At 34.0% G+C, this 14,958-nt stretch overlaps 1 protein-coding gene across 2 annotated transcripts in view; it reads right to left on the reverse strand.

Moving 5' to 3' along the window:
* RASA3 (RAS p21 protein activator 3) overlaps positions 1–14,958 on the reverse strand; it is a 274,639-nt gene that overhangs the window by 121,261 nt on the left and 138,420 nt on the right. For both annotated transcript variants that reach the window (XM_031958761.1, XM_031958760.1), the window contains exon 4: positions 2,472–2,566. In XM_031958761.1, the coding sequence (XP_031814621.1) occupies positions 2,472–2,566 (95 nt within the window). The remainder of the gene's footprint in view (positions 1–2,471; positions 2,567–14,958) is intronic.

Raw genomic sequence — 14,958 nt, forward strand, 5'->3', positions numbered from 1 at the left:
CTCTAATTACCTCTTGCATGCAGGGACCTTTTGATTCTTCTCTCTTACTTAAATCTCTCCCTGCTACATAAAAACATAAAATAGTTGAGCTATTTCATGCAATCTTAGAGATCCCAGCACTAATTCTTTCTGTTTAAACCAAGGATAGGCATAACTCCAGGCTCAATATCACCCCGAAGTGTAGTGCTTTCTTGATCCATAACTCTAAAATTCTTCTCTGAGTCTATTCTTCATCCCTCCTAAACCTATTACCAGTTCTGACCACATCCTACAGTTACTTGGTCCTTTTAAGTAATCTCCATGACTTCAATAGGCCATGACCCCTGCTCCGTTCACTTTCATCCTTTCAAAACTTGACTTTATGTTTATCTCGATATTGTGGTCTATCCTTGAATCTTTTCCTCCACTGTTCTATTCTCATTTATCCCCTTCCAAATCCCAACCCTGATTCAGCACTACTTACCATTAGCCTTTTTCACTTTGGTCTTCTCTGGCTTTCTAGCTGCTAGAGATTTCACACGACCTTGTTGACTAGGTCCTCTACAAATTTATGGTACCAAACTTAGCCAGGTCCTAACTGCTACATATAATTATTTTTCTCTATACCAAAAGTCACAGTTTTTATTTCAAATTTTTAAGACATTTATATCACTTCTATTAACCTCAGTAGATTAAGCCTCAATAGATCTCACCTCCTACTTCAGTTAAAAAAAATAAACCTGAAATTATCCCTTGCAAATTCTATTTTCTCCCCATTTCTACACATAAATCCAATAGCTGACCCTTCCAGTTCTAAGGCTATGAACTTATGACCTATGTCTCATTCCCTATATACCCCATTTTTTGTGGCCTCTCTTCTCTGCTTTCTCTATACTCTCTATATCATCTCATTAACTACTATATTTTAATGCAACTCCATGCATACAATACTACATATATATGTATATATACACATATGTATGCATACACACATATATACACATATTTATACATATATTACTGTCTATAAATGAACACACAGGTATAAACACATAGACACATATATATCTCCAGCCAGCTCTCATCTCCTTCTCAAACTCCAGTTCCACGTCTTCAGCCGCTCATTTGCTTGTCTCATAGGCACTTCAAATTGAACATGAACAAAAGAAATCTCCTTATCTTTCCCTTTAAAAACACCTTTCCTATTGAATTCCCTATTTTTCCTAGTCACCAGGATGCAACTCTACCTTCAATTCTTTATTATACTCATCTTACCCATACAATTGCCAAGCTTTGTCAATTCTATTTCCATAGCTATGTCAAATAACCATCCTCATCTCTGTATCTATTTCTGAACCATTCTAACTCTAGCTCTTATTACCTTGATCCAGACTACTACAAAACCCTTTTATTCACTCTCCCTGAATCTAGGCTCTCCCCAACCTAATTTATTCTCCACTCAGTAGTCAAAGCAACATTCCTAAAGTACATGTTTGAACATGTCATTTTCCTGCTGAATAAACTCCAGTAGTTCCTTATTATCTCTATGATCAAATGTAAACTTTTTTGTTTTTCATTTTACAAACTTATTAGACTTTCCTCTACAAACTAGAGTTCTGCCAAAATAGGCCTCTAGTTGTTCCTCGCACATAACATTCTATTTCTCATCTCTATCACTTTCCACAGGCTTTCCTCCATGTCTGGAATTCACTCTTCTACTTTCTCCCTTATATCTTTCAAAAATCAAAAAAGTTTCCCTCAAAAATCAACTCAAATCTCATATTCTATTGTTTATGAAGCTTTTCCTAATCCATCCAGTTACAAATAATTCTCTCCAAAAATAGCCTTGTATTTATTATATACATTTTATACTATTTTTTTATATTTTGTTTTATATTTGTTTCATGTATATATTTTCTTTAGCAATGATATATAAGTTGTTTGGGTGCAGAGACTACTTAATTTTTGTCACAGTACTTGAGAAAAGAGAATGCTCAGAACAATTACAATAGGTAATTTGAGAGAGTCAATGAGAGACTGATTTCTAAAATATAAATGCAGCAGTAAAGATTCACTTAAGATAAGGTGGCATATATTTGTAAAAAAGCTCTTTAAGTCCTCCAATTTTGATAAATTCCAGCATATACTTTTCAGAAATATGAACAAAGAAGGTTAATCATAAGAAATATTTAAGGTTGAACACCAATGAGACAAAAATGGTATATCATATAAGTCAGAAATTCAAGGATAGAAGAGATGACACTTAAAATGTCTGACAATGAAAATCATTAAGGAAAGTGAGAGGCAGGAAAGAGTTGATGGAATAGGAGAACAGGGAAGAGGAATAAAGATATCTCTTTCTTTAATCATAAAGTTATGTATATATTTCTTTCCCATAAATCCTGATGGTATCCACAATTTATTTTTAGTTTTGTGCAGTCTGGAGAGCTGATGCTTTATTACTAAAGGCTCTATTGTCATGGAAATCTCACCTGGACTTCGGAATCAGCATCAACATGTTGCAACTGAAACCAAGTATCTCTGTTATGGTACTTCTGTAGGTCTTCCTTCTGTATGGCCACTTTACCTAAAAACACAAGTCAAAAGAAAAGAAACACAATATAAGATCATGAATCTACCAGCTTCGACCAGTTTCATTAAGAGAACACTTCATCCTTTCATCATCCAAGATTATTTATTTTAAATGCAGACACCAGTTAAATTAATTGTCTCATAGTCTTTGTTTTACCATGACCTGGTTTTTCCAAAACTCCAGGGACATTTAGATTTCAAAGACTTTACAGTGTAACGTTTTCAATGTACTTGTGTTCTCCTTATCTTCTTCACAAAACTTTGTCCTTTAATTAATGACCTCACTGTCTGACCAATCTTCATAGTAGTTTGCTACTGAGTGAAAAATATTATATATATGGAAATATGATTAGAAGAATTGCACATGTTTAATCTATATCAGATTGCTTGATATCTTGAGGAGGGGAAGAGGAAGAAATATTTGCAATATGAAATTTTGCAAAGGTGAATGTTGAAAACTATCTTTGCATGCATTGGGGAAAATAAAATACTATTTAAATAAATATACATATATATGTATATAAATATATATTTACAATGTCTTGAATTTTAAAAATTCTGCACATCTCTACATGTTGCTCAAATCTGTGCCATATATTATTCTTTCACTTATCCTGAACATATCCCCAAGGGAGAGAAGAGATGGGCATTATTATCATTTTTATATTACAGATGGAAATGGGGGAAACTGGGAGTGAATTGCCATACCAAGAAGGCACAAAATAGTAATTTGAACTTGTATATGAAATTCATCAGCTTAGATCACGAATTGACAACTCAAGTTGAGAATGAGGCAATAATAAATGATTTGCTTCCCACACAGAAAGGTAAATCATATGTGTTCCACATGCCAGCTTTCATTACTTTCAGAGCAATGCAGATATCTGCATTTTAAAAATAAATCCAAATCTTATAGCACTTTTAGGGCTAAGGAAGAATGGGGTTCCCTCTAAAATAATTTGTCATTACCTGAACTTATTATCTTGTATTGAATCATCGGAAGGGAGATGAAGGAAGAGAATATATATTACAACCTCCATTCTTCCTATATCCCTTGTCATTTATTTCCCAAGATGTCAATCAAACCAGCCAACCATAAGAAGCAATTAATATAATTCTGGAAGCAATCAATATAACCCTTACAACACTAATGCAATGTTGGTGGAATTGTGAACTGATCCAACCTTTCTGGAGAGCAACTTGAAATTATGCCCAAAGGACAAGCAAACTGAGCATATTCTTTCATCCAACAATACCAATACTAGATATATATCTCAAAGAGATCATTAAAAAAAGAAAAGGACTTACATGTAGAAAAATATTTATACCTGCTCATTTCATGGTAGCAAAATATTGGAAATTGAAAGAGATGGATATTCATCAATTCAGGAATAGTTGAAGAAGCTGTGGTATATGAATATAATGGAAGGCTATTGTGCAATAAGAAATGATAAATAGGCAAATTTCAGAGATTTGTACAAACCAATGCAAACTGAAATGAGCAGAACCAGAAAACAGTGTATACAGCATTAGTAGCTGTGTTATGATCAACTAAGAATGACTTGGCTCTTTTCAACAGCACAGTGATCTAAGACAAATACAAAGGACTCACAAAGAAAAATGCTATCCATATCCAGATAAAGAAGTGATGCTCTCTGCATCAACTCTACGAAGATCGAGGCATAATTTTTTTCACTTAATTATTCTCTTTTGTGTCTTTTGTGTTTTTTCCTTTTTATCTGTTTTCCTTTCACAACTGTGACTAACATAGATATATGTTTTACATGATAGTACATGTATAACCTATATCAAATTACCTACACATTTTTGGAAGAGGGAAGGGGAAAAAGGAAGGAAAAGAAATTAGAACTCAAAATCTTGTAAAAGTAAATGCTAAAAATCTATTGACATGAAATTGGGGAAAAATAAATTGCTACTTAAAAAAAAACATATCCCTTACTAGTTGGCTTTCTTTTGGATTGACAGCTCAAGCAGTTAGAAGACATAGGATTACATCTTTAGAGTTGAAAGTTAAAAATCAATGGGCTTAAATGACACCTTTTAGAGATGAGGAAACTGAAGCCCAGAAAGGTAGTATTGTGCCCAAGTCATGCAGATCTACTTACTTTAAATTCAGTGTCCTTTTACTGTACTACATAAATACAACAAATATGGTAATGTTGCTTGAAAAAAGGAATGATTCATTTCCCTTATATTTTATGTAGCCCAAATAACTATTTCCAATGCTCAATTAGTATTAATTTCTTCCAAACTGCCCTAGTCAAAAATGGCATCTTAGTAAAGCAGAGGAGAACATCAAATACAATTAACTGGGAGGGATTGGAGACCATTTAATTTTCCTATCTTTCAGATATCCTCAAAGTCCACCATTTTAGAGCAAACATCTGCAGGTAAATGTATGTATAGCCTTTGCTTTTCTACAGGGTAATTTTCCCATTTCATACAGCAATCCTAGAACATGCTCTGTGTAATTTCTTTTGCCTCCAAACAATAGCTGCATGATTCACTGTCATATCTCCACCAAATTATATGCCACAAGTGCATCTGTATTTCATTTTTGGAAAAGGGACACAGCTCACTCAACACTGAGATAGTTAGCACTATTAATTATTTTCATTTAATTGGCTTACAGAATGAGTACTTATTTCTCCCTCATCAGAATTCCTTTCTATAACAATGACCTCTACTCATTAACTGGAGTAATCTATCAAATGACATACAAAGAAGAGAAAACAGCATATTAAAGTTACATAAAGTGACTACTTTAAGTAGTTTTAGTGTGGAAGAAAGGAAGGAAGGAAGGAAGGAAGGAAGGAAGGAAGGAAGGAAGGAAGGAAGGAAAAACAAGAGAAGGGAAGAGAAGGGTATACACAGATAAGCTTAATGTGCAGTAGTAGGAAGTGTTAAAAATGGAATATTACTTTGACTCAATTTCTTAACTGCATAGAAACCTAAAGAGAAACAAAAATTACAAGGTCCTTGGTTTTTTTCTGGCCTTGCAATCATGCAATTACAAGTGCATAATGATACACTTTAAGACCCAATCTTAAAATACTTTCCTCCACCCTCCACCATATGCAGAACATGAGTTTTTCTGGTACATGGTCCCCTCTCCATTCCTCAAATCTTTTTCTATCTTACCCTTTGGCTCATTATTCCTTTTGATTGTTATTTTTCCTATGGCTTTAAAACTTATAACCATTTCCCAACAATCCCTTCATGCTCTGTTTCCTTTCAGCACTTGAAATAACCTCTAGTTGTGTTCCCTGTCTTTCCTTCACAACTGTCAGCCAGGTGCCTAGCCCTTGCACAACTTTGCCTTTTTACCTATTGACAGTTTGGTAAAATCCTGTCGAAACACAGCCACATCAATCAACAACTAGTACTTCATAAAGCATCTCTAATGCCTGTTCCTGTTCTGGTAAGATAGAAACAGAAATCTTCAGACTCATCAGTGATCATCAGTGACAGCGTCACTGCCCTTGAAATTTTTAAATTTAAGCTGTTCAACTGCAGATGCAGTTGTTTCTCATGTTCATTACCTGAAAACTGAAAATGGAATGGGGAGGACACAAATCTTTGATTTGTGTGTGAATCCTGTAATTTACAGATCATTGGTGTTCTTTAAATGCTCGCTCTGAGACAGAATGTGAAGAGCCAACACTCCTACAGCCTTTCAGCAGGGCTGTGGGATCTATTTTGATATCCTATGACAAGGCACATATTCTGAAGTGCTTTAAAAATCTGGTCCCAGCTCTGTTTCTAAACAGCTGGGTGACCTTGTTAATTAACCACTCAGCCTCAGTGTCTCTGTCAATGAAGGGGGCTAGAAGCTCCAAAATTAGATAATTATGATATTCAAACAGAGTATTGGGGAAAAAACAGCAACCACCAATAGCATTCCCAAATAGACAACCATTTACCTTTCATCTTGAATTTTCCCACTTACTGAGCTAAACTTTCAAGGAAATATTCAATCAATCAACCAATATATATTATATCAATATTTTTACGTACCTATTGTATGCCAAATATTGTGATAAGCCCTAGTAATTCAAAAGGAGGCAAAAGACAATTCCTGCCCTCACTCTTTCAAACTAAGGTCTCAAACTAAAAAACAATCCCAATCATATAATGGTTTTATATATATATACATATATATATATAATGATTTCACCAATCATCTTTTTAAAAAGTAACTAGACATGAAAAATGAATAAATACCTTTTCTAATCATTCAAGGCAGTGGAAGCCTATCTTCAGCATTCACAAGCAAATTATTATAATCAGGGCCATACATTTTAATACTGTGTGATTGTAACTGGGCTGAAAAATATTCATTTCTGATGTTTCTTTCTCCAGGGTCCTTACTCAAATAACCTCATCTACCTCTCTCAATTCTTTCATGATCCAAGAGTCTACTAACTTGCACATTCAATGATCACATATTTAGAGTAGAAATAAACCTCAGAGAACAATATTTAATTCAATATACTTATTGTACACATGAGGAAATGGGATCAGAGAGATGAAATAATTTACCTAAAGTCAGAGAAAATAATAAGCATCAGAACTTAAAGTTATAAATTCATGAATTTAGTGGAAAAAAGAAAACTTCATCAGCCACCTGAACCAGCTTATTTTACAAATGTGGTAAATAAATCTCAAAGAAGTTAAATTGTTTGATCAAGGTCAGATAGTAAATATCAAACAAATGCGGAAACTGAACATAGATTCTCCAAAACTACTGTTCTTTTCACTACCAATACTGTCTCCCCATGTTTTCTCAAAAAAAAAAAAAAAGATAATGAGATTTACACAGAACAACATTTTTTTCTTTCACAAACAACTTTTTAAAAATATTGTCTTGGTATAAAGGAGAATAGTGGAAGTGCTTGGAAGCAGTTATTTACAATATGAAGAAATTATTCCCTGGTTTATATCCCATTTATTTTTTGTCACTCTATGTATTCTACTAAGATAATTCCATATAGCCCCAACATCTCTTTACCTTGCTACCCAAGGGATATATGCTATAAAACTTTATGTCCTAGAGTGAATACACATGTACAATTAGGCTTTTTTAAAAGCTTCCTGCATTAATTGATCAATTTAATTAATAAAAAGATTAATTGTACCTGCCCATCATACCATATAATCTAGAAAAGCTATTCATATCACCCCTCATGAAACTGACAGACTTTAGAATGAGTCACCAAGTTTGATATTTTTTTAAATAAATGTTTGTTATTGTTCTATTTTTTTTAAATCTGTATTTTCAATGAGTACACTTAACTGAGTCCATAATTAACAAAAAGAAAAGGGGAGATGACATAGCAAATGGCTCCAGAGGTTGAAGCATATCGGATGTCTGGAATGATAAACAATAGGTCACCAGGCCTTTAATATGAAGCAACATAAACTAGAATAATTTCCTCAAGATCTCTTCTATGCCTCTAAAGGTTGTGTCAAGTTCCCTCCGATTTCGTGTGATTTGAGGTTTGAGAACTAATTTTCTCTGCCTCATTTATTGATGCTTTTAGGATACTGATTGGGTGCTTCTTGGAGTGAAAAGTCTCCTTTCTTCTGGGCTAAAATTGAACCCAATATCCAGCCATACAGAGAAACTTAAGAAGCATGACCAATGGTAATCAATGCTTTCGCTATGCTCAAAGTGGGTTGAATTAAAAGACAAATTCCCCCCATCTCAATCCCCAAACAAGTGCATATGGGAAACAGAGATATCACAGAAGTATTACCTTAGATTTTAGATGGTCATTTGTGTATTTCTAGCATATCACCAAATTTGGTTGAGGATTTAAAAATTTAGCTTTTTTGATAAAAGGGTACATTAAAACAAAAAGAATGTTATATTTCAAATTACAATTTGGTACTTTATACCTACTGAAAAAAATAATTGAATAAACAGCTCAACCAAAAGAAGACACATTTTGGGGTAACCTATTTTGGGGTAATATAAATCTAACCTAAGGATATTTATTACCCATAGTAAACCCCACAAGGAGTTAAGATAAAGGGTCCCATTCCTCTTTGATGAAGGGTTCTCACCAGATCTTTACATCTTGTCCAGCCCTTTTCTTTTCTTTTTTATTGTAGCTTTTTATTTAGAAGTCATATGCATGGGTAATTTTACAGCACTGACAATTGCCAAATCTTTTGTTCCAATTTTTCCCCTTCTTCACCCCACCCCCTCCCCCAGATGGCAGGTTGACCGATACATGTTAAATATGTTAAAGTATAAATTAAATACAAAATAAGTATACATGTCCAAACAGTTATTTTGCGGTACAAAAAGAATCGGACTCTGAAATAGTGTACAATTAGCCTGTGAAGGAAATCGAAAATGCAGGTGGACAAAAATAGAAGGATTGGGAATTCTATGTAATGGTTCATAGTCATCTCCCAAAGTTCTTTCACTGGGTGTAGCTGGTTCAATTCATTCCTGCTTCATTGGAAATGATTTAGTTCATCTCATTGCTGAAGATGGCCAGGTCCATCAGAATTGATTGTCATATAGTATTGTTGTTGAAGTATATAATGATCTCCTGGTCCTGCTCATTTCACTCAGTATCAGTTCACATAAATCTCTTCAGGCCTTTCTTAAATCATCCTGTTGGTCATTTCTTACAAAACAATAATATTCCATAACATTTACATCCCACAATTTATTCAGCCATTCTGCAATTGATGGGCATCCACTCAGTTTCCAGTTTCTGGCCACTACAAAGACAGCTCTTTTCTTTAAATCCTCAGTCCAACCACCTCACTATTCAGTTGAAGGACTAAGGTCCAGAAAACAGAATAGATTTGTTCAAGGTCAGTCACATGGTAAGCAAAGTTAGCATTCAAACACAGATCCTCTCATTGCAAACTTCTTAGCACTGAACTATGGCTGATTTTCTATCTAACCATATTTCTGTAATAAAGCAATTAATAAATACTTATTAAGTGCTAGTAAGCACTTAATATGCCAGATATTGTGTTAAACAGCTAGGGATAAAAAAAAAAAGAGGCAAAAAACAATCCCTCTTCTCAAGGAGTTTCCAATCCAAAGGAGAAAGAAACTACATGTAAACAAATATATACAAAGCTTCTTATATACAGGATAAATGGGAAATAATGAACAGAGGAAAGCTACTGGAATTAAGAGGGATTGGGAAAAGCTTCCAATGGAAGGTGGGATTTTAATTGGGCCCCAAGGAAAGCCAGAGTTCAGTAGCTGAAGAAAAAAGCATTCCAGGCATGGAAGGCAGCCAGAGAAAAATGTCTAGAGCCAAGATATGAAGTGTCTGTAGCAAGAGGAAGTTGGATCAAGAGTTCCAAAGTCCCATCTGGTTCTAGAAGTCATGGATTCAGGCTAATTACAAGTACTTCAAGGATCTGATCTTTTTAATACAGAACTAAGTATAAAAAGACATATAGAAAGGTACTTAGTTAATACTTTTTATTGATCCTATTCCTATCCAATTCCAAGAAAACCCTAGAAGATGATTTATTATTAAAAATCTTATAACCAAGATTTGGGACCCCAGAACTGGATAGGATTATGCATAAATCCTAGCAAAGAGTTCCTGAAGACTTTGTTTTTGTTAAGGATTTAAAATGAAAGCTCCAAGAAAATATCTTCTAAAAAAACAGCCCTTGGACTAGAATAATGGACATGTCTAGAATGAAAACTAAATATGTGAAGTAGACCTAGACTGTTTTCTATAGCTACACAAGTAGGGGCTTGATGATCTTTGAATCACAAGTAAAAGTATACTTTTAAGCCATGCTGAACTGCTCTGAATAGGTAAATATTTCAAACTTGGATTCTTCATCTCAGCTTCATGCAAGAAGCAAGCCAACAGTCATGGGGAGGGTAAGAAGGATAGAGAAGGATAAGTAAAGGAGATCTGGAGAAAGAGGGGAAGATAGGGGAGATGGAGAGAAAGATTGAAGAAGAGAAAGGGAGAAGAGAAAATAGTAACCAGATATTTCAGCTGACATGTATTTATTCCCTCTTCTTAAAATATGAAACTGTCTAGTATTTTGAAGTGGGCAATGAACATGACAGAGAAAGACCTTCACTAGTCTGAGATAAAAAACAAGCAAAGGGAAAAACTGGGCTAAGATTTCCCTTTCTGCCTGGGTTGGGATGGGTGTCAAGCAGATGTTAAGTAAATACATTCTTTTTAGACATTCCTGTCTGACAACTTGGGATCAAATAATAACTTCATTCCATCCCATTAAGAACTTTTTTTTTTACCTACATGTAAAATAATCTTAAGGAACACACTGAAATCCTTAATATGTGAACAACATAAAGTAAGCTAAAGCTGCATTGTTTTTCAACTAAGCCATCCTAGACAGAAAAAAGTGGGTTCCATAAAGTACACTATACTCTATTAGATGAGGATTTCCCCATGAACCCTCCCACACACAAGTGTTTTCTTCTTTAAACCCAAGATTTAATTGTTTCTAAAATCTCACTTATGACACTACAATATTTTACAAAAGGACAGGGAGGAGAACGAATGGAGAGACTATGAGGTTGATGACTCAATGTGAAGGAAATGAGCCACATGCATGTACTAATAAGTAGTACTTTAGATTGAAATTTAGATGAAAATTTAAAGGGGAAAAAAACCTGAACAGAATAGATAAGAGAAGGGACTGATCAGAAAACAGCAATTCCATTGGCATGATTATATAAGCTCCCGCTTCTATTAAATAAAGAGTTAAGGGGGAAAAGAATTAAGGAGAAGATAATTTTCTCAATTAGCAGGTATAAAATAGGCTATAGATGGTAAAGAGAAAAAAGCTACAGTAAAAACATCATTGTAGTTTTCTCCACCTTTATATCTATCAAAAGATATGGAAAGTCCCTATACCCAACTATCCCACTCAAGAAACAAGACATCTGGCAACTCTGAATTTTATGGTTCCTGTGGAATGAATGTATTTTAAGCAATCATCTACCTTGTCCTTATTCAGCTCTTCCTGGCTGTGTGGTCTTAGGGAGGTCATTTTAGCTCAGTGAATTCTTGGTTTCTCACATATAAAAAGGGCTATAAGCCTATAGCACCTAGCTCACAGAGTTTTTGTGAGGATCAAATGATTAATAGCATATTAAATGCTAAAAATTTTAAAGCATTATGGAAAATTTTAATATTATTATTATTTCCTATAGAGACAACATAATGCCATATGCATGATAGTTATTTTTAAAGTTCATAATAAAAATTAATTTAAAAAGCAATAGAAAAAAAGATAGGAGCATTAAATTTATTCTATTTGGCCTCAAAAGACAGAAATAGGAGCAGTGGGTAGAATTTATAGATAGATTTCATTTTAATATAAGGAAGAAATTCCTAATAATTGGAGCTAAGAGGATTATTTTGAAGAAAATGCTTTATAAATTATAAAGAAGTATGGAAATATGCGCTATTACAATTATTATTAAGCTGAAGACTACCTAGTTTTAGGAATGCTTTCACACGCATAAGCCATCTACAAAGAAAAAGGGAACCAAGAACCCCAGAAAAGGCATCAGCCAAAATATTTCATTAAAACATGAAATATTTTGACTGGATTAAAAAAAAAAATCTAATCATCTTCACATGTAAGAGATACAACTGTGAGTCAGAACAAAAAGCAAATTAGTCAGAGAAGGGAAAAGGAATTTTGAGACAAGGGGGAAAAAGTGACTGAGAAGCTTCTTGCAATAGGATATTATTTCAAAGTACTAAGTAATGGAAATATGAAAAACACATTTATTCTATCCATATATAATTAAACAGTAAACAACTTTTCCTACCAAGCAACTAGTTACTTTGCTAAGATTGTAACATCTAGTGACTCTGGGACAAATAAAATGGAAAGGGCATGAGACTGCTGTCTCTGTTTGATCTCCATTATAAAAAGATTGTCTGGCCTTTAAGCAAAACACTTTCATCTATCCATCCTTCCTCTCCTTCTTTCCTTCCTCCCTCCCTCCCTCCATTTCTTCCTCCCTACCTCCCTACCTCCCTCTCTTCCTCCCTCCCTTCTTCCCTATCTCCCTCTCTTCCTTCCTCCTTCCCTCTCTCTCTTCCTTCCTTCCTTTCTTCTTTCCTTCCTTCCTTCCTTCTTTCCTTTCTTCCTTGTATTTTATACAAGGACAATTTTATACAATGGGACCACTCACTGCTATTCACCTTACAGTAGATTTATGAAGATGAGATATCATATATATATATATATATATATATATATATATGTATATATACATATATATAATATAGCTTGAGCTTCCCACATGGGCAATTTTCTTGTGCATGATAAGATAATTTTTTAAATGACACACAGAATCAAACATTAAAGTTAATGGTGAATACAAATACATAAATTGCCAGGGAAATAGACTGTTTTTCATTTTAACTACATATATAAACATAAACACACTACTTCTCTTGCCTGAATTGAATAGACACATTAGTTCAGGTCATCTTAAAATAGGTAACAGATGAGCCATTAGGACTGTGCAATGAATCTGCAAACTTTTAAATGTCTCGTGAAAAGACCATGATTAAAAAAAAAATCAATGAATGGAAAGTACCGGCAGAATACCTCTGAGGTTTGCAGGAAATCTGCAGGATGAAAAATAGATAATTACCAGGGCTTAGAAAATTGTGGCATCTCTAAAGAACTGGGAAAAAAAGTATCATATAAAGTTGTCTGGGAAGGTTGCCTGCCTTTCCAAAAATTCACCCTTGTCACTTTTCCCTGACTATCCTGCCAGGTAAAACAAGAATAGAGCTTTTCTCAATCTTTCATTCGATTCATGAAGGCATCCCTCCATTTCTTCCATTCCATTCTTTATTCAATCTTGCCTCTCCAGACATCACAATTGCTTAGCCATAACCATATAGCTTTTTCAGATGATTGGACATTTCCAAATTCCAATAGGCTTAGCACGGCACACTGATTTTCAAAAGTGTAAAGATTTAGAGGGAATAAAGATGTTCTTAAATTCATTCAATTAATGTTTTCTGATCATCTATTATGTGCAAGCAGAGTTGTGGTGAGGAACAAAACTAAGACACTGTCCTCATCCATGAGTAGCTTGCAAGAAAAATAAAAGACATGAAAAAATAAATGCAAAAATGTCAAAATATGGTAAATATCATAGGAAAAACATGAACAAAGGGCTATAGAAACTTAAAGGAGGGAGACAACATTTCTGAATAGACAAAATGTTTAATCAAAAAATTAAGAAAAGCTTTGTGGAAAGGGTAATATGAGAGTTTGATGACCAGATAGCAGTTTTAAGGAAAAGTGAAGGAGGGTAGAATGGTTATTTGAGGCAGAAAAGATGGCATCATAATCATCATTTTTTATTTTTATTACCTGTGATTTCATTGGTATAGGGAGAACCCAAAAAGGAAACTTTCTCTACCAATGCAGAAACCTAATATTCTGTCATTTATAGTCTTAGAAGTTCAATTATAACTGAATTTCAATGAAATTGGCTTATTTTTGCAATATTATATTTTTTTATTTTATACATTTAAAAATATCATTCTGAAAAAGGGTCTATAGACCTAACCAAATTTTCTAAGGGGTCCATGATATCTCCCCTTCAAAAACAATCTCTGTCTTAGAGATCTGTCTGACGGTACTGAACATTGTGTCAAAGATTTAGAGATCTCAGAGGTCATTAAATTAAACATCCTAATTTTACATATAATAAAATGTGGGCTGGATAATGTTACTTGACTTCTCTGACATCACACAACTATGGCTTGAAGCATATGAAAAATAGTTTTTCCTAACTCCAAGCTCAGTTCTCTATCTACTATACATAAGCTCAAGATCATGCAGCCAGTATGTACCAGAGATGGGACTTAAAAGCAAGTATTCTTGACCTGAAGATGCCTTTCTGCCCATTGCTAATTACCTTACCTATAACAGCTGACATTTTTGTTTCAAATTTTCAGAGTTTTACAAAGATTCATTTGTTCCTTCCAACAATCTCATGGGGGTAGATGCTATCTTTTTTTAAAAGAAGAGGAAAACAGCCTGAAGAGCTTCAGTGACTTACCCCTACAACTCCTAAGTACTGGAGGCAGGATTTAAATCTTCATAAGCCTTCATAAATTCAGATTCAACATATTATCTACCATGCCCCATTGCTTCTCATGAGCAAAGAAAGGGGAAATAGAAAGACATGCAAAATTTTAGAAGCTTAGATAGATTTAAATTGGTATGGATTAAAGAAAGTAGTGAAAAGCAGCCTGGAAAGGTACTACAAGTTGTAGTCAAATACTGAATAGACAATGAGCAATCTTTAAAGTTTTTAAGAAAAGAATAGTATGATCAGGA

Source organism: Sarcophilus harrisii, chromosome 3, assembly GCF_902635505.1.
Source record: "Sarcophilus harrisii chromosome 3, mSarHar1.11, whole genome shotgun sequence".
In the NCBI taxonomy this organism is placed as follows: Eukaryota; Metazoa; Chordata; class Mammalia; order Dasyuromorphia; family Dasyuridae; genus Sarcophilus; species Sarcophilus harrisii.